This window comes from Pongo abelii, chromosome 8 (assembly GCF_028885655.2).
Source record: "Pongo abelii isolate AG06213 chromosome 8, NHGRI_mPonAbe1-v2.0_pri, whole genome shotgun sequence".
Taxonomy (NCBI): Eukaryota; Metazoa; Chordata; class Mammalia; order Primates; family Hominidae; genus Pongo; species Pongo abelii.
Window position 1 is genome coordinate 98734312 of NC_071993.2, and position 25740 is coordinate 98760051.

At 36.3% G+C, this 25740-nt stretch overlaps 1 protein-coding gene across 4 annotated transcripts in view; it reads left to right on the forward strand.

The window, feature by feature from the left end:
* The window catches only part of BTAF1 (B-TFIID TATA-box binding protein associated factor 1), a 107005-nt gene that overhangs the window by 31745 nt on the left and 49520 nt on the right, over window positions 1-25740 (forward strand). For 3 of the 4 annotated variants that reach the window (XM_002820973.6, XM_054522622.2, XM_063727661.1), the window contains 9 exons: window positions 1042-1171; window positions 1742-1810; window positions 3570-3659; window positions 4278-4373; window positions 4471-4647; window positions 7011-7151; window positions 8561-8685; window positions 11089-11209; window positions 24614-24718. In XM_002820973.6, the coding sequence (XP_002821019.1) occupies window positions 1042-1171; window positions 1742-1810; window positions 3570-3659; window positions 4278-4373; window positions 4471-4647; window positions 7011-7151; window positions 8561-8685; window positions 11089-11209; window positions 24614-24718 (1054 nt within the window). Of the gene's footprint in view, window positions 1-1041; window positions 1172-1741; window positions 1811-3569; window positions 3788-4277; window positions 4374-4470; window positions 4648-7010; window positions 7152-8560; window positions 8686-11088; window positions 11210-24613; window positions 24719-25740 lie in introns of those variants that run through there. The other variant, XM_009245622.4, reaches the window with a different exon arrangement.

Sequence of the window (25740 nt, forward strand, 5' to 3'; positions counted from 1 at the left end):
AAGAAGATAAAACAGGGAAGGAACATGTGAAATATTTTTGGGGTATAGAGTTTGAAATTTTAGATATGATGGTCTAGGAGGGCTTCCTAGAGGTGACTTTTGAGTAACAATCTGAAAGACATGAGAGTGCTAGTCCTGTGAATATCTAGGAAAAGTTTCAATAGTTTTAAATAGTTTAAGAAAATGTTATGCTTTCCAAATAGAGGGAATTACAAAGACAAATGCCTGCAAGTGGAAATATGCCTAACAAGTTCAGGGACTTAAGGTGACCTACTAATGTGGCTAGATGTGGAGATAGTTAAGGGAAGAGTAATAGGAAATGAGAGGAAGTCTCAGATTTCTTTTATCGCCTTACAGAAAAAATGGTTGGCCAAATAAATTTCACTGTTAAGATGGAGAGAGAGGAGAAGTATTTATAGAAAATAATGCTGTATGTGCTTTAAAATGTGCTAAGTTTTTCTTTTCTAAATGCTGAATAAAAGTAGTTTGACTTGTCCTCTCCTTTCCGGTATTAGGCTAGCCTCAAAATTTTTGGTCTTTAAGTCATAATAGAACATTTCCTCAAATTTTCTATATCCTTTTTCCATTGGTCAATTGTTTATCTCTCCATATTTTTCAAGAACTGCTAAGATTGTACTGTATTGCTCAGTATGTTAGTTTTCTCTAGTATATAAAAGCCTAAAAACGTTAGTGTTGTGCTGGACCAGATGCAGGTTATATGCAGGTTATAAAAAAGATGATGAGCTGATTGTAGAGAGGAAGGAAAAATGGCCTATTAAATTCAAGATCCAGTTTGAAAAAAAGAATTCACCAACCTGTAGTGTAGTTAGGATATATTTTGCTCAAAAAATTTTAAGCAGTTAGTCGTTTGATACATGGGATTTTAAGTAAGTCGTATAAGCAGAATATGGTGTAAAACATTTGTTTAAATGATGGATTATTGTAAATTCGTTGTGATTCACATTATCTTTTATTCATTTCATTCATTGTGGTTCACATTATGCTTTATTCATTTTCTAAATGGTGACTTTTATTTTTTAGCAATGATAGCACTGATGGGGAGCCAGAAGAAAAGAGACGGAAAATAGCAAATGTTGTTATTAATCAGTCTGCAAATGATTCCAAAGTCTTGATTGATAGTATTCCAGACAGCTCTTCCTTAATTGAAGAGGTACTCTTGAAAGACTCTAAAGTATCCATTAAAATTGCTTATAATCTTTGGGCCAGCAGCGGTGGCTCACTCCTGTAATCCCAGCACTTTGGGAGGTCGAGGTGGGCATTATCACGAGGAGCTTGAGACCAGCCTGGCCAACATGGTGAAACCCTGTCTCTACTAAAGATATAAAAAATTAGCCAGACGTGGTGGCACGCACCTGTAATCCCAGCTACTTGGGAGGCTGAGGCAGGAGAATCGCTTGAACCCGGGAGGCAGAGGTTGCAGTGACTCGAGATTGCGCCATTGCACTCTAGCCTGGCCTACAGGGCGAGACTCTGTCTCAAAAAAAAAAAAAAATTGCTTATAAATCTTTTTCAAACTAATATATCATTTGAAAGTATTGAATAATCTGTCTATTGAGAGAAATTTTATTAGTAAAAATATATCTTAATTAGTTTAAAAAATTAAATTTTTAAAAGCCTGATTGCTACTACTAGACCTACAAATAAAATTTGTTGAGTTACTTAAATTGTTAGCATAAAATAGACCTTTTGAACTAGTAGTAATTCTGTTTTTCTTATTCAGACAAATGAATGGCCTTTGGAAAGCTTTTGTGAAGAACTTTGCAATGACCTTTTTAATCCCTCCTGGGAGGTAAGATTTCTTCATTACAGTTTCTCTCAGCTCTATTTTCTGTGCTAATGAAGGGAACAATGTCAAGAGCAGTATACTTTGTCAGAGTCCCTATTCTTCTCTGTTCGTCTCAGGACTCAGGGCACGTCATATCATTGACCTAAATAGAAAACTATAGATTGATTTTCACCTTTCATATCCTTCAGTCATATTCTTTAGTGAATTGTTTATTTCTTTTCGTTCTTTCAATTATAATCCAGAGGCTTGCATATCTCTCCCAAGCAGTAAAAAAAAATACTTCCTTTCCTTTGGAAGTGGACAATTTTGACTGATCAAGAGCAGTAGTTTCCAAGTCAGCTTTTTAGCCTCAGAAATCTTTAGAGAACATCTTGAACAGTTCCCAATGTGTAGAAGAGAAGAGTGAAGTTCCTCTGCTTGAAGTTGAGGATTGGTAGTTTTAAACCATTGTTTCTCCCTTCTGTTGGCCTCTGTGTAATTTAAAAAACATTTATTTAGAATACCTTTAAGTTGCCTTTCCTTGGTGTAATTCTATTTAAAGTTATTCAGGTCATAACTCATGGGGTCTTAAGAAGTGGGTACAGTGTCAATAGCTTGTTCTTTTCCTTTCCAGATGACACTGCAGAAAGTAGCCTCACCTTCTCAGAGAAAGGTGATTTATCCCCAGGGGTATAGTGATGCGTTAATCATAAGACATTTTATTTGTATTGTCTTCTTTTGGCACTCACTTATCATTGGTAGCTTTGGAGCTTAGGTTTTTTGCTTTTTGGCTTTTTTGAGATGGAGTCTTAATCTGTCTCCCAGGCTGGAGTGCAGTGGCACGATCTTGACTCTGCAACCTCCACCACCCAGGTTCAGGCGATTCTCCTGGCTTAGCCTCCTGAGTAGCTGGGATGTGCGCCACCACACCCGGCTACTTTTTATAATATTTTTATTAGAGATGGGGCTTCATCATGTTGGCCAGGCTGGTCTTGCTTGAACTCCTGAGCTCAAGTGATCTGCCCACCTGGGCCTTCCAAAGTGCTGGGATTACAGGTGTGAGCCACCGCGCCCAGCTTGGAGCTTAGTTTTGATGCACATATTTTGAAAATACACGTGTTAGGATTATAAAGAACACCTTGGGCTGGGCACGGTGGCTCACGCCTGTAATCCTAGCACTTTGGGAGGCTGAGGCAGACAAATTACTTCAGGTCGGGAGTTTGAGACCAGCCTGGCCAACATGGAGAAACCCCGTCTATACTAAAAATACAAAAACTAGCCGGGCATGGTGGCAGGTGCCTGAAATCCCAGCTACTTGCGGGGCTTGAGGCGGGAGAATCGCTTGAACCCGGGAGGCGGAGGTTGCGGTAAGCCAAGATTGCACCACTGCCCTCAAGCCTGGGCAACAGAGTGAGACTCCATCCCAAAAACAAACAAACAAAAAACACTATACGATACTTTCTTTCCTCTCTCTTGCTGTGGATAGTGCTGAAGGAAGGTAGAGGATAAGGGAGTGAAAGCAATGTGGATTTATATCTCAAAAGGATTTTAGAATAGCTGTTTTCTTGCTTGATTTTTAAAAAATTCCATATAACCAAAAGCAGTCTGAAATTTATATGTGTAATTCTTCTTAGATAATTGAAGAAAAATACATTCTTGTAAAGTTCCACTTAGTTTATTCTAATTTCTTAAAAATCCAGTATCTCTATTTCGTATAGAAGAAAAATCAAACTTCGTTTCTTAAACATTTAACCTCCGACATTTGCTTCTTGGTTCTTTTCAGGTTCGACATGGTGCAGGCACTGGACTTAGGGAAATTCTTAAAGCTCATGGGAAAAGTGGTGGTAAAATGGGTGACAGCACTTTAGAAGAGGTAAGTGTATTAATGCAACAATTATCACCAAGTATTAATAGTTGGCATCTTTTTCCAATGTAGGGAAGTAACGAGTATGTGCCATGAAGTAGGAATGAGAGGTAAATAAGAGGAAGAGATATGAAAAGGTAAATATCATACAATGGATTGAAAAGTAGAGTAAGATGAATAAGAGGCTAGTAGAGAGGTCAGTGAGCAACATAATTGGTATTGCCTGGAGACACTGGTAATAGTATAAATAATAGATATGTGGCCGGTGTACTTGATATGAGAACAACCTTAAGTAATTAGTTTCTTAATTTCTCTTGGAGTGCAAGTAACATAATACAATCCATGAATTTTAAGAATTGTGATATAGTATATCTGAATTGAATTAATGATCAAAGGGGATATGGGATATGTTTAATATTAAAGACATTAATTGGGACTATTCTACTTTTTGGTTATTGTTCCTACAGCTAAAATCTGTCCCCATATTTTATTTTTGATTTTGGACCTAAGGTGTCCCCCAGGTCCCCAGTACAAAGTGTGATCTTTGTTTTAAAAAAAATTATGTTAAAAAAATATATGTGTGTGTGTGTATATGTATATATATATATACACATTATATTTTAACAGATGATTCAGCAGCATCAAGAATGGTTGGAAGACTTGGTTATTAGACTCCTTTGTGTTTTTGCATTAGACAGATTTGGAGACTTTGTTTCTGATGAAGTAAGTATCATTTAAGGGAGGCTTTGCCCCATCAAATTTCAAATTCTACAAAATATGTTTTTTGCAAATATGAGTTTTCTTCTTTTTTCATCTGTAGGTTGTGGCACCAGTTCGTGAAACTTGTGCTCAAACATTAGGTGTGGTTTTAAAACACATGAACGAAACAGGAGTTCATAAGACTGTGGATGTGCTGCTAAAATTACTTACACAAGAACAATGGGAAGTTAGACATGGTGGTCTGCTGGGAATAAAATATGCTTTGGCAGTCCGTCAGGTAAATATTTCACGTTTTGAAGCTTATGTGGGAGAGTTTTTTCCCCTTACGGTTTATTTTCACTAATTAGACAAAATGGCCTTAGATTCTTACTGTTACAGAGAAGCCAGTTTTCCAAGATTTGCCTTCTTGAGACAGTGTCATAGAGATAGGTGGCGCTCATAAGAATTTGAGTATAAATCAAAAGATGGTTAGTTACATTGTTTGCTCTTTAAGTTCAAAGATTATTTTTCCTTTTTAATCCATTGCTACAGTTAATTCAGTGCTCTTCATGATTTGGTTTTACTGTTTTAACTCATTTAAATATTGAATACATGCTCTGAGGGCTATACGACATGGTGCCAAGTTATGCAGTATACGTTCAGGAGTAGACATCAAAGTGTAAAGCAGACAATCTGTATGGTCATGTACTTTTTACATTAAATTGTCAGTTTTTTTTTTTTTTTATCCTTTATGACAAAGCTTAGAAGAAGAAAATGCATGTAGTCTTATTTTCATATAGGGAAATAAGTTCTGAAAAATGAGCTGCCTTGCTGATGGTCACAAAACTAGTTAAGGTTAGTACTAGAACTAGAAACTAAATGGCATGTCTTATAGAACAGTGTTTAGTGTAATGTTATACATCATCTAGGATGAAAATACCTGCATATGCACATAGTCCCCTACTTAGGAACATTTATGTTCCCTTAGTGGGTTATTAAAAACTCTGATATATTCTGGCTAGGAATTTGGTTCTTAGATTGGCCCACAAAAGCCTATTTCATATATAAATATATCTAAAGTCCTTTACTAAACTAATAAGTGCTGTGTAATCTATATATACACATAATATTTTTGTGGAAAAATTGATTCTGATTTCCAATATGAGATGCCAGTAAAACATCTCTTTTCTCCTTCTCCCTGCTTCTCCACCATAGATCCAGTGACAGACTTAGGGACTTCCACAAATAGTTGTCTTGACTCTGAACATAATGGGTCAGCAAAGAGTGAGTGTTGACAAAAAAGAAGAGACGTGGAAGTAAAGGAGAGATTATGAATGAGGAGCTAGAGAGAGACCAGGACCTTTTCTTAACAGTTTAATTTCCCTTGATACTTTCCAGTTGGGATCAGCATTGTCAGGGTGTTAGGCATTGGCCTATATAGGCATTTCACTATCCATTATGGCTACTTAATGCTTTGTGCCAGCTTTTCTTCTCTTCCCATGCTCACTGTATGACAGATTGGAACCTCCCTGTCTCAAAAGGCAAGCTCAAAGGCCTTTTGAAGTTTTCTAAGATTGTCTTTTTTTTTCCTTTCTTTAACTGCCAATAACAAAGCATTCGTGATTCTGCTGAGAGACCTGAACTCTCTGTCCAACTGTTTTCTGCCTCTGCTCCCTTCCTTGCTTTTCCTGCCCCTTTTAGTTCTCTTCTCCCCTTGGCAGCCACCCTCTTTCCCCCATAAACAAAACCTTTTTTTCTGTGTTCTGCACTCTAGCCTCTGTAGATAACAGTAGACTTATATGGAAATGGAAAGCACCCTATTGGTTTTTGAAATGTTATCCCTATTTCATAGTGAGACCAGTTCTCAGTGAGATTCCTAGTATATGATCACAGGAATAACGTCTGGGGGCTGGTCTGTTGGGGGAAATGAAAAGACATTAAATTGGAATAATGAGAAGCGGGAAGGTATGGCTTTTCTTTCACTCTTCTCATTCTCCTTTTGGTTGTCGGTGGCATTGAATGAGATATGGAGGCTAGGATTCTGGCAGAGGGGTTTGTGTGTGTGTGTATTCACACAGAGAATTCATAGTCTTACGTATAAAACATGTTTTGATGTTTTATGTCTCATTGGATAAAGTACTTGATGCCCTTGTCTTTTTCGAATGGGATTACTTAGGCTTCTATTGATGTTACATTTTTGTTTATGTGATTGTTTTTTTGGTAGGTACAGTCATAATGATGTTTCAGTCAATGATGGGCCACATACATGATGGTGGTTCCATAAGATTATAATACTGTACTTTAATTATACCTTTTCTGTATTTAAATATACCAATATTTATCATTTTGTTAGTAGCTGCCTACGGTATTCAGTTCAGTAACATGCTGTGCAGGTTTGTAGCCTAAAAGCAATAGGCTGTGTCACACACATAGTTAGGTGTGGTATAGGCTATACTGTTTAGGTTTGTGTAAGTACACTCTATAATGTTCACAGAATGACAGAATTGCCTGATGTATTTCTCAGAATGTATCCATTGTTAAGCAGTGAATGACTGTAAATATTGGAATTTAGCTGTCATGTGGCAAATTTAAATTTTAAAATGTTTAAGCACAGTAACTGTAGAATAGAAAATTAATTTATTTTCATGTACTGTTTTACAGGATGTAATTAATACTTTATTGCCTAAAGTTTTAACTAGAATAATTGAAGGACTCCAGGATCTTGATGATGATGTCAGAGCTGTTGCTGCAGCATCATTAGTGCCTGTAGTAGAAAGCCTTGTCTATCTTCAGACACAAAAGGTAAATTAAATATTTTTACAGTTTCTTACTATGGAGCTTGTTTTCATTTGGGATATGGAGTATTAGAAAATACATTGAGTACATTTTTCTCCTTCATCTTCAATTTTTTTTTTTTTTAACAACAGCCCTCTGATGCATGCAATCTTGATTATATATTGTACTTTGGAAGAGTGAATTGGATCCATTTGTCTGCTTTCCCTTCATGTACATAATATATAGGGAACTTCCTTGAGAAGAATGCAGCCATTTCTTCCTTATTTTACTCCTGGTTTTTAGATATATTGGATTTTTGTTTGTTTTGATTTTAGTTTTTGGATTTTTAAAAAAAATCTAGTCTCCCCTCCCCTCCCTGTCTCTCCTCTCCTCTCCTCTCATTATTAATTACTAATTGTTAATTAGTATTAATTATTAACTAATAAGTGCTGTGTAATCTATATATACACATAACATTTTCTTTCTTTTCTTGGATCTCACTCTGTCACCCGGGCCGGAGTGCAGTGGATGACATGTAGCCTCACTCTCCTGGGCTCAAGCAGTCCTTCCTGCCTCAGCCTCCCAAGTAGCTGGGACTACAGACACACGCCACTGTGCCTGGCTGATTTTTTAAAAGGCGTGGTGGCAGGCGCCTGTAGTCCCAGCTACTCGGGGGGGCTGAGGCAGGAGAATGGCGTGAATCCGGGAGGCGGAGCTTGCAGTGAGCCGAGATCGCACCACTGCACTCCAGCCTGGATGACAGAGCGAGACTCCGTCTCAAAAAAAAAAAAAAAAAAAATATTTTTTGTAATGATGAGGGAGTCCCCCTATGTTGCCCAGGCTGGTCTCAAACTTCTAAGTTCAAGAAATCTTCCCAGTCTTGGCCTTCCAGAGTGCTGGGATTACAGATGTGACCCATCACACCCACCCCTCTAGTCTCATTTTTTGAAATGACTTTTTTAAAGATCTGGCTGACTTTCCACCTTATCAAAATCAGAACACAAAGTTAGAAGTACAGTAGGCAGTATTTTAAGAGCTTAAAAACTAAATTTTTTTTTATGATGATTGGTACCATTTTAAATGCAGTAAAATTACATAGAAGAACATGTCTTGTGTCTCAATGCTCTGTTGTTTTCACAGTTAAGTTTTTTACATAAAATAGTTGCGGCTCTTTTATTTTCTGAATTCTACCCATTATGAGTCTGGTCAGGCAGGGAAGTATCAAAGTAGAGTTGAATGGCATTAAAAAGAAGGAATAGAGAATTGTTAAAGGCAAATAGTGTGACCTCCTTAACTTTACTCAAAACTGACACTGTCCAAAGTCATTGGAATTGCGTGTGTTGTTGAATCAGTAGTGACCCCTGGGATACAATTTGGCAGGGTTTGTGAGTATTTTGTGCAAAATTGATAACTTTTCTTGAAAACTGGTCTTACAGGTACCCTTCATTATAAATACATTATGGGATGCTCTTCTGGAATTAGATGATCTAACAGCTTCAACAAATAGTATTATGACTCTCCTTTCATCCTTGTTAACTTATCCTCAGGTCCAACAATGCAGGTAATTATTTCTAATTAGTGGAATAAAGTAAAAAGTCTTTACATACCTTTCGAGATAATTCAGCCTAAACATACAATATTTTAGTACCTTTAAGAATAGTATTTAAGCTGGAGATGCCAAAGACTACCGTTTTCAGAAGGCCTTGTCTTTTTTACTGTAGCCATTTGGGCAACAGCTTACAAAGATCATTTTTTTTACCCTTGAAATATTTCAGTTATATAATTCATCATCTTGTTCGTCTTATAATTGTTTACTTAGAAATATAATCATTGAATAGTATTTCCAGTTCTAGCCCTAGAATGTAGAATTTTAGCTTTATTTAGTAACATTTAGTTATTTTCTAAAACTTGCCCCTCTGTGAACTTTTTTTTTGTAATGTTCATTTCTTCAACTCTTGTTCTTGATTTCAGTAATTACTTATCAGGAAGGGATTACATAATAATGTAATATAATGTCCAAAGGCAGAGATCAAGTGAAGCCAAAAACATACATCAAAAATTTAGTGTCACCAATTTTCCTGTCCTGATACATGAATCTCGGCTCAGCTAATTAACATATTCCCTACCTTTTAGACTGGCCCTTGAATATTGTTAGAGATAAGTGTCCTTAGAGATAGAGAATAGTGTCCTTAGAGACAGAGAAGAAAAAATTATTATGCAACTTTAAAAAATTCACAGATGAGAAAATTACTCTTCTTGTCCTAGTGAGGGCGTTCAGTGAATGTTCATATAATTATGCTTATATGTGGTTTCTGGCTCTATGAGTATTTCCCATGAAACCCATAGATGTATAAAAAAAAGTAGAAAATATTTCAAATAATACTGACCTACTGGAAGTACTTTAATGCTAAGTTTAGATTAGTTGGATAGCCCATAAGTAGGAATAGCAAAATAAGTGCCTATAAAAGCAAAAGAAGAGAAAAACTGAAGTGGTAGTACATTTATGGGGTTTCCTAATTTTTGATGTTTCTATTACTAATGAAAGCTGTACAAACTAAATGAGTTAATCTGTGTGAAAACCCTCTTTAAGCTGCAAGATGAAGGGGTTTTTTAATTACTGTAAATGAAGGATTGGTAATCTTTTTCTGCAAAGGCCCAAATAGTGAGTATTTTTGTTTTGTGAGCCAGTCTGTCTGTCAAAACTACTAAGCTGTCACTGTAGTGTGAAAACAGCTGTACATAGGTAATACATAAGAGAATGAACGTGCCTGTGTACACATAAAACTTTTACTTAAAAAAAAATGGGTGGAATGGATTTGACCTATGGGCCTTAGTGGATGGTGTCAGAAAAACTGGATAATATAAGAAAGAATATAGTGAAAATTCTATTAATTCAATGTGAAATAGTGTAGTTTTCCATCTTTTTTGTTTCAAATTTGCTTCATATATTGTGATACTTGGCAGATACTTTCTTCTAGTTTATGTAAGAAGAAATGTAGCATGTTATTTGGAGCATGAACAGTTAGACACTTAACAAGACTTTGTTATAATGCTTTTATGTATTTTGTGTCTTTTTTATGTCTGTGTGTACCTGTGTTTAAGTTAGAATTTTATAAATAAATTTGCTAAATATGAAAATAAATACAAGAAGGTAGTGTTCATACAAACCTGCAAGTAATGAAAATAGTGTTAAAAGATAGGCCTCCTGGGAGGAACCACAAAAGACCAAATACAGTGGCATATTATTTTTTGCTCATGTCTTTTTCTATGGAGCCATATATTTCAGATGCTGCTTATGAATTATTTCCTAGTTCCAGGTAACTTTTACAAATGACTTACGAATGTGACAGGAATCCTATGGCCCAAGTTAGTCTAGACTTGGCTTTGTTTGCTTCCCCATTTAAAACTTAATCTATGAGAAGGAAGAAATTTGAGTTTTCCTAACTTAGTAATGCTACACCAGGATAATAAATGTCAAAGTTGCTACCATGCCACTACTTGCTCATTTGATACGTGACAGAGATGGCCCCAAAGGGAGATGGAAATTATGTGTATCTACCCATTGGGGTTAGCCATGGGGAAGAAGTAAGGATTAGCAATCCTGATCATGTAGGCTGACTACCAGCTAGGATACATGTCCCATTTTCCTAAGAACAATTATATTGGAAAGTCCTAACTTGATAAAGGTGACTCATAGCATTAGTGCCATAGAAGAACCTGATGTTAGTGTTTCTACCTTTCTTTTTGATTGCATTTGCTCTGGCTCTTCTGTTGCTATGATGACAGTTGTGAATGACAGTGTTACATGAACGTTCATATGAAAACTGTACTATCTTTTAAGAATTTATTCATCAAAAAAGTCACATGATGTCAGCATCACTAGATCCCATGAGAATATTTAGATAATGTATCTACAGAGTTTCAACTTAGAATAAGTAAGATTAATTTGTGTCTTCTTTATTAGTATTCAGCAGTCACTGACAGTTTTAGTTCCACGTGTCTGGCCTTTTTTGCATCACACTATATCATCAGTTCGAAGAGCAGCATTGGAAACTCTGTTTACGTTATTATCAACACAGGACCAGGTAAGAACTGATAACTGTAGCAGTCTTGAAACTTATATAAATTAATTTTATAAAATAAACCTGGTCTTTAGTTTGCCCTTGCTGTATATCCAAAGATCAGGACAATGTTGGGCCTAGTGGTATGGTAACCATGTAGATGAATATAATCACTGTAAGAGCAGAAATATTTTAATATTTTGTTCTAGGTTGTATTCTCAGCACTTGAAATCATGCTTAACACATAGGAAGTCCTCAGTAAATGTTTGTTGAATAAATGATTGATTGAATAGTCTCTTCCTGTCAGAGACCTGTTACATAGTCTTTGCATGCTCTTTGTCTGTATGGCTGACAGTTGGGTGGCTGGCAGAAACCATGGCCCAGGTTAGAAGGCTACATTTGAAGGTCTAGAGTATAACTCTTAAAGACTTACCAAGGAATTACCAGGCTCTTGCCTTTATTTAAAGATTTTTCAATCTTAAGAGCATGCTATTTTCAAGGATAGTATACTTCAGGAGTCACGTTGAAATGTCTACAGAGATCATTCAGATAATATCAGTGTGTAAATGGAGCCTGTGGTGAGCTTAGGAGTCCTTGCCCTGTTTATAAAAGGCTTCACATTCCCATTTTTAAAATAACCTTATAGGTCAAACAAAATACCTAGATTTAGGGGACTGTCAATAAGAAATTCAGTTTTCTAGCATGCTGTTAATAGGTACTACAGTTTGGGCCAATCATTTTTTTAAAATAATGACTAAGTAGTGAATAAGTGCCTCTTTTGTGTTCACTAACCGTGGATTCTCATGTAAATTAGGAACATTTTGTGTAGACTTGCTTTAATGTGTAGCATGATGCTCTGTTGAACTTCTGTAAATAAACATCTGTGAATTTTGTTTTGCATTATCGTTTTGATTTTGTCTAATCCAAATCTCAGAACAACTGTTAGGTCTGTTTTACAGTTCTCAGTTGATCAAGCATGGGCTGATATGACAGCTGGCATGGGTTGTTCTTAATTTTCATTTCATTTTTGCTTTATTTTTATGATTTTTGCCTAAATGTTTGTGAATTCTTAAATTCATTTTATGTAGACCCTTTGAAGTTACCAAATTTTTTCTCTTCATATGGTTCTTTTTATATATATGGACTTTATTTTTAATAGCAGTTTTAGATTTACAGAAAAAATGAAGGAAAAGTACAGAAAGTTCCTGTATACCCTTTTATCCCTCCTACTACCCATACATAGTTCCCCTTATTGTTAACATCTTGCATTAGTGTGGTACATTTATTAAAACTGATGAGCCAACATTGATACATTATAGTCCACCCTTTACAGTAGGGTTCGTTCACTCTTCTGTACATTTTGTACATATTGTATATTTACAAATGTACAATAATGATATGTACCCAGCATTACAGTATCATACAGAGTAGTTTAACTATCCCCAAAATCCCCTGTGTTCCACCTATTCATCCTTCCTTCCCTGTCCCTGAACCCTTAGCAGCCACTGATCTTTCTTACTGTCTGCTTAATTTTGTCTTTTCCAAAATATCACATAGTGGAATCATATAGTATGCTGCCTTTTCAAATTGGCTTCTTTCACTTAGCAATATGAAACTAAGGTTTCTCCATGTCTTTTCATGTCATGGTAGCCCATTTCTTTTTATCACAGAATGATGCTCCATTGTCTGTACCAGTTTATTCATTTGCCTTCTAAGGACATCTTCATTGCTTCCAGTTTTTGGCAATTATGAATAAAATTGTTACAAACATTCATGTGCAGGTTCTTATGTGGGCATTAAGTTTTCAACTCACTTGAGTAAATACCAAGGAGCGTATCTGCTAAATTGTATGGTAAGGGTATGTTGACTTGTGTAAGAAACTGCCAACTGTCTTCCAAGTGGCTGTACCATTTTGTGTTTCTACCAGCAGTGAGTGAGGGTTCCTGTTGCTTCATATTCTGGCCAGCATTTTTTGTCAGTGTTTTGGGTTTTAGCCATTCTTATAAGTGTGTAGTAGTATTTCATTGTTGTTTTAATTTGCAGTTTCCTAGTGACACATGATGTTAAGCATCTTTTCATATGTTTATTCGCCATCTATCTCTCATCTTTGGTGAGGTGTCTGTTCAGCTTTTGCCTATTTTTATTTATTTTTATTTTATTTTATTTTTGAGAAAAGGTCTCACACTGTTGTGTGGGCGTTATCGTAGCTTACTGCAACCCTGAACTCGTGGGCTCAAGTGATCTTCCCCTTTCAGCCTCCCGAGTAGCTGAGACTACAGGCATGCACCACCATGCCTGGCTAATTAAAAAAAAAAAATTTTTTTTTTTTTTTTGGTTAGAGATGAGGTCTTGCTAGGTTACCCAAGCTGGTCTTTTGCCTATTTTAATATTAGGTTGTTTTCTTATTGTTGAATTTTAAGAGTTCTTTGTATATTTTAGATACAGTTTCATATTGTTTTTTAAAGCCCTTTTATTCCTTATTAGGTGATCAAGCCACCTGCAGGCTATTTTTAACTTGTGACTTTATTATTAGTAATACCAACTTTACATTACTAGAAAATAAGGTATTCTGTATAAATGAAATTTTCAAATAACTGAAATATACTTTTTTTGCCACAAAAAAATAGTTAACTATTAAAATGACTGCCACAGTAGATCATCATTTTAAAGTATATTAAACATAAGCTAACTTTTTTTTGGTGAATCAGTCACCAATATTATTTGTTGGTTATTAGTTTTTATACTGTTTATTATAGCATACTGTGGGAATATTGAGATACATGAGTCACTGTTTGCAGTAATTGAACTGTTCTTTTTCAGTTGCTTTTGCCTAATTTTTATCTCCTCTCTGCTGTCAATTGTGATTTCTCACTTTTGTTAGTCTTGTAATACCTCCTCCCTTGTTCTAAAATTTTTGCTATAAATAAGATCCCAAGATTGTTATAAATCCCCGTCGGGCCCAGTGCGGTGGCTCAGGCCTGTGATCCCAGCACTTCGGGAGGCCAAGGCGGGTGGATCACTTTAGACCAGGAGTTCCAGACCAACTTGGGCAACATGGTGAAACCCTGTCTCTACTAAAAATACCAAAATTAGCTGGGCGTGGTGGTGTCTGCCTGTAATCATAGCTACTCGAGAGGCTGAGGCATGAGAATCGCTTGAACCTGGGAGGCAGAGGCTGCAGTGAGCCGAGATTGCACTACTGCCAAGCCTGGATAACAGAGCGAGACCCTGTCTCAGAAAAAAAAAAAAAAAAAAAATTCGCCTTCCAATTTTTAGTCCCTCAATGATTATGGATATTGGCTTTTAAAATTTCCTCATTGTGAAAACATCTCTGTGTTCTTTGATGTTGATTTTCTTGTCCAGGGAAAATTTTTTTTTTTTTTTTTTTTGCCTTTTGAATTTGCCCTTGCTGGCTCATAAATGAAGGCTTTGGTACTAGCCTTCATTTCTTTATCATTTAATGATGACTCTTTATCATTTCCTATACCAGAATGCCATTGTCTTTGTATGTAATTTGTGGCATGTCAGCCACCTCTTAAGCATGAGCCCTCAATGTTTGTTAAGTAAATTAGTGTGAGATTCTGTGCTGGGTTCTCTGGGAAATAAAAGAAATCCTGTGTATTAGCCTTTTTTCACACTCCTGATAAAGACATACCCGAGACTGGGCAATTTACAAAAGAAAGAGGTTTAATTGGACTTAGTTCCACATGGTTGGGGAAGCCTCACAATCATGGTGGAAGGCAAGGAGGAGCAAGTCACGTCCATATGGATGGCAGCAGGCAAAGAGAGAGCTTGTGCAGGGAAACTCCTGTTTTTAAAATTGTCAGATCTTGTAAGAATTATTCGCTATCATGAGAACAGCACAGGAAAGACCCACCCCGTGATTCACTTATCTTCCACTGGGTCCCTGTAACAACACATGGGAATTATGGGAGCTACAAGATGAGATTTGGATGGGGACACAGAGCCAAACTGTATCATCCTACATGCTTCTTACCTTGGAAAAGTTTACAGTATGGTTGCTATAAGACTATTACATGGTAAGTTTAATAACCTCTGCAAAGAGTTAAATAAGAGAAGACCAGTATGTGAGAGATGTCAGAAAGCAACATTAAAAGATAAACTAAGCTGAAAGGTCAGGAAGCTTGGGTGATATGGTTAAAAAAACTATTATTCCCTCACTTCTCTTTGATTCATATTTAGTATCTTTGATATGTACTTTCACAGACATTTTACTGAATATGTCAATTTCAAATTAGACAAGCATACAGAATGTGTTTTGAACAAAAGTGCTTTTCTAGTCTGTTCCCTTTAGACTTTTAAAACATTCTGCTTCCATATTTTTCTTCCAGTTATTCTGACATGTTTGTGGTCCTTTTTTGTTGGAGTCGTAACGTTTATTGTGTTTCCTGTATCCTTTTGTGTTGATTATGCTTTTAGCTTCTTTTTCTCTTATTTTTCATAACTTTTCAATGGCATCATTCATGAAATTTCACTTGTGTTTAGCCTTTATCTTCAGCGTATCTCTTTACTGAAAGAGATGCTGTCTATGAAACTTAATATTGATGTTTCCAGATTTTGTGCTTTGTCACTGCCCTGATCCTTGCTGTTTATTATCCTCACCACCAAAGACTATTGCTATGGCACTAATCACTGATTCTTAGCAGGCTCTGATTTTGGTCCCCATGTATATGCTTTACTATTTTTGTTGGTTATTTCATTCTTTTTTTTCAAATAATAGTATAAAGCCAAACTTTTTTTTTTTTTTTTTGAGATGGAGTTTTGCTCTTGTTGCCCAGGCTGGAGTGCAATGGCATGATCTTGGCTCACTGCAACCTCCGCCTCCCGGGTTCAAGCGATTTCCTTCCTCAGCCTCCTGAGTAGCTGGGATTACAGGCATGTGCCACCACGCCTGGCTAATTTTTGTATTTTTAGTAGAGACAGGGTTTCACCGTGTTGGTCAGGCTAGTCTTGAACTCCTGACCTCAGGTGATCCACCCGCCTCAGCCTCGCAAAGTTCTGGGATTACAGGCATGAGCCACCGTGCCCAGCCCAAAGCCAAACCTTTCAGAAAGCTTTCCTTAATACTACCACTTATTTCCTTTTTTTAAATTTTGGGATTTTTTTTTTAATAGAGAAAAGAGCAGGGAATTGTATGAAACAACATTCATTTATGTTTACACCATCCATAATTGACATTTCTTATAATTTTGTCTTGTTTCAAGTTTTTGTAATAAAAAATTAAAATTAAGTTATAACCCTATTTTCTAATTTACCTACTTCTCCCTTCTGTGTATTCATAAAAATTATCATCCTTTCTCCAGTATGCTCCTTAAAGTTTGGAATTTTCATTTCTACATGGTCATAGTATTTCTAAAAGGAAAGAATTTAAGTTTCAGAAGGATTTGGGGGACCATAGCCTCAGTTACTCACAAACTGGTTAGTAATTTGTAATCGCCTACCACTATATTAGAATTAAATTCCTGTCTTTCTTGGTCTTTTAATACTTGGCTCTTGTCAACATTTTCCCCTAATATTTCCTAATATATACTCTGGAGTCAAGAACATTTTCTAAATCCACTCATGTATCCTAAGTGTAATCATGTTCATTTGACCAAAGTATCTTTGGACATGGCTCCTTGCTCCCTGCTCCCCTACCCCCAGTCCCTCCCACTCTCACCTTCCTAAATTTTAGCTCCCTTTCTTCCTCTCTATACCTTTTCTTTCATGAGACAAATCAAATCTCTAGTGCGACAAAGCATTTCCAACTTCTATAACTCGTTTTATCTAAATCATTGTTTAAAGTCGTCATTATGCAGTGAAAACTCATTTAATTTTTATTGTTAATCTTGTGATCCCAGCAACATTATTTGCTTTCTGAAAAGCTGTACGAATAAACCATCTCTGATGCTTTTATCTGTTATTGTATTCCTCTCCACAAATTGCCTGAAAGTTACTTGTTGATTAATTTATAGCTATGTGCAAACTCTTTATAGTGCAGTTCCATGATTCCTTTTCTGCAACTTTGAAAGCCAAAGCTTTTTGGGTCAATTTATAAAACTACTAATTTGGTGGCAAAATCTGACCATTCTGAAGAGAAACTGTTTAGTCTTTATCCCACTTAATGTGCCTATTCACACATTTTGCTGCAGAAATATTAATATATTTTATTCAGGTGCTACTGGTATTGTATTGGAGATATTATATAATATACACTGTATACAATTCATTATTCTAAAATTTGAAAAATTTCTGAGTTTCAAAACACATCTGGCTCCAGGGAATTTGGATGAAAGATCATTGACCTATTGTGATAATAAAAATCTACTCTCACTTTTAATTTGTGTTCCTTTTTCTGAGCTGCTTCCTTGCCTTTGATTTCGTAGTGTTTTAAGTTTCCTAATTAGTCAGCAATCCTTTATGGAAGCAATCATGATGTAAAGAGCAGTTAAATAGAGCTTTTTATCACTGTTGTTACCCCTTCAATGGTATAATGAAAAGATCCTTTAAATAGACAGGATCTGAGTTCTAACTTTGGCTCTATCATTTGCTAATTTATGACCTTGGTCAGATTTGTCTAACCCTCTCTGGTGATTATCTCTAGCCTCTCTCAGAGTTACATGGATCAAGTGAGATAATGTATATGAAAGTGCTTTGAAAATGTTAATGCTATACAAGTATAAATAATAGTACAGATACTAAAACAATAATTAGTAGTTCCATTCTGAGCATTCTTTCCTTATTCTGGGGTATAGGAATGATATTTAATTGTGGTAATAATAATCTAAGCTGTTGAGGGCTTGCTTTATGCTAGGAACTGTGCTAAGCAGTTTACATAAGGTGGCTACTGCCATTCCTGTTTTGCAGATGAGAGAACTGATAATCAAAGATTAAGAAACTTTCCCAAGCTCATATAAGCAGCTCACTTCAGTTTCAGATCTTATTCTGGCTTTCAGCTTTTAACTAAATTTTATACGGGGACAAAATAATTATGTGTCTAATTGCTTTCCCACTTCTGAATATGGAGTCATTTTAACTACAAAGTGAGAAAAGGAAACTCACCTGAATTACTAGTAGCTGTGTCCTGGTTTCAGTTTCTGACTTCTCAAGCTATAGCTGAATAATTCTAAAGTAATATTTCAAGGTCAGATTTGGCTATAGCTCAGTGTATCACTGCATTGTAAAGATTGATGCTTCTGTTTCCTTGAAATTATCCTGGTTATCTTTAGTAATTTTTGGTTTTGTTTTGCTTTGTAAAATCAGTAGATTTTATAAGGGAGATGTCCTTATTTTTAAAAGGTATCCATTATAAGTATATGTGCTGGCATGCACATCTCTAAAATGTCCTTAAATAGAACCACAGTTAATACAGTTGTCTCTGAAACATTATTTCCTTTATACTTCCCTGTGGCATACCATGGCATTTGTGAAAATATATTGTTTAATCAGTGTGCCTTCTTCTGTGATGTTAACATGTGAAAGAACTGGCAACCTTGGCATCTTGAGGAGCGTGAAGTAGGTACTCTTAAGAAAAACCATGGCCGGGCACAGTGGCTCACTCCTGTAATCCCAGCACTTTGGGAGGCCAGTGCAGGCAGATCACTTGAGGTCAGGAGTTTGAGACCAGCCTGGCCAACATGGTAAAACCCTGTCTTTACTAAAAATACAAAAATTAGCCAGGAGTTGTGGTGGGTGCCTGTAATCTCTGCTATTCGGGAGGTTGAGACAGGAGAATCACTTGAACCCGGGAGGCAGAGGTTGCAATGAGCCGAGAGATTGCACCACTGCACTCCAGCCTAGGTGACAGAGCAAAACTCCGTCTCAAAAACAAAAAACAACTAGTTTTATTTCATCATGATTTACAATCAAGGTATAACTTTTTTTGCTAAACTAGCAGCTTGGTAATTAAAGTGAAGGAATTTACCATTTGTTTGTCCTTTCTATATTGTCTCTTTAGCCAGTATGTTTGTACATGCTAGAGTATACCTATAATATATATGTCTATCAGTGAACTACTGAAATATCCAGATTAACTAGTGTTAATAACTGGTAACTGTTGTTGCCAGACAAACTCCTAGACATGAATCTCCTATTTTGCCTTCTTTACTGACTGGGTCAACTTTTCCATTCCATTGCATCTCAGTCATTTTGTGAGTCATTCCAAAATTTCAGTTACCAATACATTAACTTTTGTTTGAAGGGCAAGCTTAGTTATTACATGAAGATATATACATGAGATTGAGTTGGAATCTGAAGCATAATTTAGAATGTTAGAAAATTTAACATACACAAATTCTTTTGGTATGTTAGCCTGAACTAAGAATAGCCTGAACTAAGACTTTGGCCTTAGAGAATGCTAGCATATTTGGGTATTGCTAGATTTTATAAAAATATGAAAAGGAGAGAGCAAAGTTGAAATATTTAGCTGACCTTCAATAAATGTTGGTTGGAGAAATGAATAGAACAAGGCATTATAAACTGTCCGATATGGAAATTTTCTTTTCCTTTGGCTGTGGATCAAAATAGGGTTTCAGAGCAAATTAGTAAAATTAGTGAAAGAACTCAGTGTGATTCATCACCAACTTATAGGTTCTGTCCTGATCTTCTTCCCTGCAGTCTGAGAGCATTTGATATGCTGGTAGAAATGATGAATTGGCCTGCAGGCAAGAATCAGGTATTTGTGGTAATGCTCAGATTGCTCCTTTTTTCTGAGTGTACCCAATTTTGTGGGAAGATAAAAGAGGGACCGTAACAAAAGGGTACAGACAAGATTTTATCCCACCTGAGATGCCGAATCTGCCAGTTAGGGATCTATTGCTGAGCCATTTTTACAATACAACGTTCCTGACACCAAATGTGTGGGTTTTTTTCCTTACACCAACCAATTATCCAACTCCCTGGATGCCAACTTGGTATCATACAATTCAGTTCAGTTCTGACAGTCTGCCTGGAATTAGTGTCAGCTCCCACAAGTTAGAGAGCTCAGTCGCACAACAGATACCAGTTGCAAGTGTTGGGCCTTCCATACTTCTGACCTACCATCTGTAAACTGGGTTCCCCTGACGCTCTCCTCAGGTTTGATAACTTGTTAGAATGCTTCACAGAACTCAGAAAGGCTGTTAAACTGGTAATTACAATTGCCGGTTTACTATAAAGGAACAACTTAGGAACAGCCAGATGGAAGGAGATGCACAAGGCAAGGTATGGGGATGAGGTGCTTGGAGCTTCCATGTCTTCTTTAGGCATGCCACCCTCAGCACCTCTGTGCACTCACCAACCCATAAACCCATAAATGTAGGTGTTTTATGGAGACTCTATCATGTAGTCATGATTGATTGAATTATTAGCCATCAGTGAGGTGATTAACTTAATCTCCAACCCCTCCAGCTCTGGAGGTGGGGAGCAGGAGGCAGTTTGAAATTTTTTAGCCCTCTAATCACGTAGTTAGTTCCTCTGGCAACCAGCCCCCATTCCGAAGCTATCTTGGGCCCTACCAAGAGTCACTTCGTTAGCACAAACTAGATTATGGTTATGAATAATCCCTATCACTCAGGAAGTTCTTTGGGCTTTAGGAGCTCTGTGCCAGGAGCTGGGGATGAAGATCAAATACGTTTCTTTTTAAGACCCTGGACAAAATGCTGAAAAAAAATTTCTTATATTACAATATCACAATTTTGGGAAATTTTGCATGTTGGCAGTTATTTCTTATGATACGAATTTGGATCATTTCCAGTGACCAGGATGGATTTCAACAACTATTTAAGTGCCTGCTATGTGCTTGAACAATTTTCTAGATAGTGGTAAGAGACAAGGCCTTTGCTCTCCTGTAGTGCTTGAAATAGGAGACTAGACAGGAGAAGACAGATAATTAAACAAGAATAACTTAATGAGGTAACTATCTGATATGGGAGGTAGAAGACACTATTGGATCCTAAGTGAGATGGGTGATGGACAGGGAAGGCATCATGTTAGAAGTGAAGTTTAAGCTGAAACCCGAAGGGTAAGTGGAATTTAGCCAGGGGAAAATAAGGGTAAGAGTCAGAGGAGGGAATAGTATGTGTAACTCTGGAGGCAGGAGAGAGCAGAATGGCACTAAATTAGTAAGTGACAGGAAGTTGGTTTGGTGGAGGGCAACATGGAAGGGGGGTATAGATGATTAGAAGTTTTACCTTCATTTTCAGGTACAGTGAAACGTCCTTAGTCTTATTTCTGTTTGTCATCAACTCTCCTTATTCTGAGTCTCCGAAAGGCAGATCAGAGGAAGAAACGCCATTTCCATAGTTTTGCCTTTTCCAGAATGTCATATAGTTGGAATCATACAGTATGGAGCCTTTTCAGATTGGCTTCTTTCACTTAGTAATATGCATTTAAGATTTCTCTGTGTCTTTTCATGACTTGATAGTTCATTTTCTTTTTAGTGAATAATACTCCATTGTCTAGTTGTACCAATTTGTTTATCCATTCACCTACTGAAGACATCTTGCTTGCTTCCAAGTTTTGGCAGTTATGAATAAAGCTGCTATAAACATCTTGTGCAGGTTTTTGTGTGGACTTTTTTGCCTCCTTTGGGTAATATCAAGAAGCACAATTGCTGGATGGTAAGAGTATTTTTAATTTTTGTGAGAAACTTCCAAAATAGCTGCCCCACTTTGCATTTCTACCAGCAATGAGTGAGAGTTCCTGTTGATTGATATCCTGGCCAGCATTTGTTGTTGTCAGTGTTCTGGATTTTGGCCATGCTAACAGGTATAGAGTGGTATCTCATCGTTGTTTTAATTTGTATTTTGCTGGCAACATACGATGTCGGCCATCTTTTCATATGCTTATTTGCCTAGACTTTATTTTTCAGAGCAGTTTAGGTTCACAGCAAAATTGAAGGGAAAAGTACAGTTTCCATATATCCCATCCCCCATCCTCAACACTGCCTCCCCCACCATCAATATCCCATACCAGACTAGTACTAATTTGTTACAATCAGCGAACCTGCATTGACACATTATTATCAACCAAAGTCCATAATTTACATTAGGGTTCACCCTCAGTAGTATACATTCTATTGGCTTGACAAACATGATGTCATGTATCCACAATTACAGTATCACACAGAATAGTTTAACTGCCCTAAAAATCCTGTGTTCTACCCATGTATCCTTTCCTTCTCTGGTTGTTTTTAATAATTATAAAGTAGAATTTAGTAGAGTAACAATGTTTGTAGCCTGAGAAGACAACTACAGTTTATATTACATGTATTGGTCATAAATATAGGGGGAAAATCTTCCTCTATAGATGTGACTTTTGGGGACCTACAGGCAACTGCTTGGATTGCCAGTGTTGGGGTTGAGGGTCGGGGAAGAGAGTTGGTAAATATTTTGGGGGGAAAATCAGAAATTAAGAGACATTATGGAAGACTAACACCAAATTATTTGCTTATTGCTATTATAGCTTTCCTAATTCTGTTAAGATTGTCCCTAATTCCCTCCAGTGAGAAAATAAGAACTTTTTTCTTCCCAGCTTCCCTTTCTCTTTCTCTTTCTCTAGAACTTAAACATTTATTATCCCTAGAACTTGTGGATTTCTGCAATTTCGATTAAAATTTCCAAATTTCTCTTAAAAACACTGTAGTGCTTTAAAAAAGTCATGTGGAGGGCAGGGGCTGATAGGTACTTTGAGCTAGTTAGTAGAATTTCTCTGATGGACATTTCTAGCCAATGAAATGTCCTATGTTATCAGAAAAGTAGAGTTAAGACATAGTGAAGTAGTGAGAATGCTCCTCCAATGGATAATTTATGGCTTTTTTTTTTTTTTTTTTTCACTTTCATTTTAGGTTCGTGGGTACATGTACGGGTTTGTTATATAGGTAAACTCATGTAACGGGGGTTTGTTGTAAGATTATTTTGTCACCTAGGTACTAAAGCTCAATAATCAGTAGTTATTTGTTCTGATCTTTCCCTCCTTCCCACCCTCAAGTAGGCCCCAGTGTCTTTTGTTCCTCTCTTTGTGTCCGTGTGTTCTCATCAGCTGGCTCCCACTTATAAGTGAGAATATGTACTTCTCTGTTCCTGTGTTAGTTTGCTAAGGATAATGGCCTCCTGCTCCATCCATATTCCTGCAAAGAACGTGATCTTGTTCTTTTTAAAGGCTGCATAGTATTCCATGGTGTATGTGTACCACATTTTCTTTATCCAGACTACTGTTGATGGGCATTTAGGTTGATTCCATGTCTTTGCTCTTGTGAATAGTGTTGCAGTGAACATATTCATGCGTACGTCTTTATGATAGAATGATTTATATTCCTTCAGGTATATACCCAGTAAAGAAATTGCTAGGTCAAATGGCAGTTCTGTTTTTACCTCTTTGAGGAATCATGTGGCCCTTTTAAAACTTGTTTCAAACCATGTTGAGAACATAAAACCCTGGTCCTACCTTTGTCATTAGTTTTCCGTTGGCTACAAATTATAGGTAGCTTTCTAACTTAAACATTTATTATCCCTAGAACTTGTGGATTTCTGCAATTTCAGTTAAAATTTCCAAATTTCTCTTAAAAACACTGTATTTAGTGCTTAAAAAAATTCATGTGGAGGGCAGGGGCTGTTAGGTACTTTGAGCTAGTTAGTAGAATATCTCTGATGGACATTTCTATCCAGTGAGCTTGTAATTGTTTGAATAGCAATAGACAGTTTGGGATTCCTTATTCTGGGATTTCTAGACACACATTAGATACTTGGTGAAGCACTATTCGGTTGCTTGATTTGGGTGGGCCTTTGAATTGTTAGGAAATTCCTTAAATTGAGGTTTGTAACCCAGGCTTTAGGAGATCCCTGAATCTTGGAAGCAAAATATTGTTTGTAATTATATGTTTTTCTGATAACATAGTGTACATAGTTTTCATCAGAGTTTTAAGGGGTCCCTGACCCAAAATAGATTAAAGAACCTTTACCTTAATTTTGTAGTGAACTCCAAGTAGAAGTTTCTAGGTTGGATATTACAGTATAATTCATTACTTGGATTATTGGTGAGCATATAGAACTTAAACTCAGATCATCTAGCACAACAGCAGTAACCTGATTATTTTATAGATTTTCTTGACAAAGCAGTGATGTATGGTGTAACCAGAGAGATGTTGCTGGTTAGAGGATGGTTCCATATGGAGGATGATTTCAACTTTGAGGCAAAATTGTAGCTAATGATAATCAGACTTTTTCCAGCTTCCTAGTGATGATATGCTGTTATTTCTTTAGACCATTGGTATAATAAATATGGTGTTTGTTGCCTCAAAATCTTGTCAAAGTTTATCACCTGTTTAGCCTTTTTAATGAAACCATGCAATCTTTTCATGGTAGTACTTCTGTTATTTGACATATAATTCTTCAGGTAAGCTAACATCCAAGAATTATATCCTACAGCTTTTAATTCTGTTTTTGTTTTCAGAACTCTTCATCTTGGCTTATACCTATACTGCCTGATATGCTCCGACACATTTTTCAGTTCTGTGTTTTGGAAAGCAGCCAGGAAATTCTGGACCTTATTCACAAGGTACACAGCAAATGTATTTGTATTCCTTTTCCTAGTAACTTTTGTAGATTTTTAAAATTTTTCATAATTGCTGTTCTGTTGGTCATTCATATCTTTTGGAGATTTGAAAAGTCTGGAGATCTGCATGATGAGACAGAGAAACTAGGCTTCTTACATGTAGCATGTAATAGTTAAGTTTCGATTGGCCATGCTTCTTCCTCTTATTATGTGACTTACATAGGTGTTTTAAGCACTTTCTGATAGCCTCAATACAGAAAATGAAATGAGGAAAAGATTGCTTTTTTCTAGCCCTCATCTTGCTGTTTATCAGTATGCTTATAGATCCTGCAAAGTACCTTTTAGGATTTATTGGTAATATAGAGTCTAATTATTGTTGAAACTTGTACTTTTTTCCCTACATAGAAAGAGTGATCATATGTGTTAGAATCATTAAAGGAGGAGCCGTTTGATATATTTAATAGCATTTATGGGGGGAAATGGCACTTTTGTACCTTTATAATCTGTTAAATTACTCTTGAGTTGGCCTCTAAAGTGACTCATTGTTAACAGCCTTGGATTAACAGTGGTGATCTTGCCATAGGCTAGTCCTAGCCCATTAAATGTTAGGCATCAGGAAAGGTACCTTATCCTTATTAAGTAAGATCATGAATCAAAACTTATACTGTTTTAAATTTATACTAGGTTATTACTACCTCTGAGAGCAGAGAATATTAGGAGCTATTTTTAAGTGTGTATTGAATATAGGACTGCATTAATATTGAGTCTTATGATATATGCAAAGGATTTATTTCAGTGACTTACTGAGATTTTGACAGTTTTGTATTACTTTTATAGGCATGTTTTTTTTTTTTAAAAGAGAATTGTGTTCTTTTTTTTTTTTAAAAAAAACTTTCCTTTGCATTACTTTTTTTTAGTGCACAAACCTATTAGAAAACAGTACTATATTTCAAAATAAGCCTGTATGTTGAATTTCTCAATTAATCTCTGTGCTATTTCCTACTTAAAAAAACCTCAGTATTCCT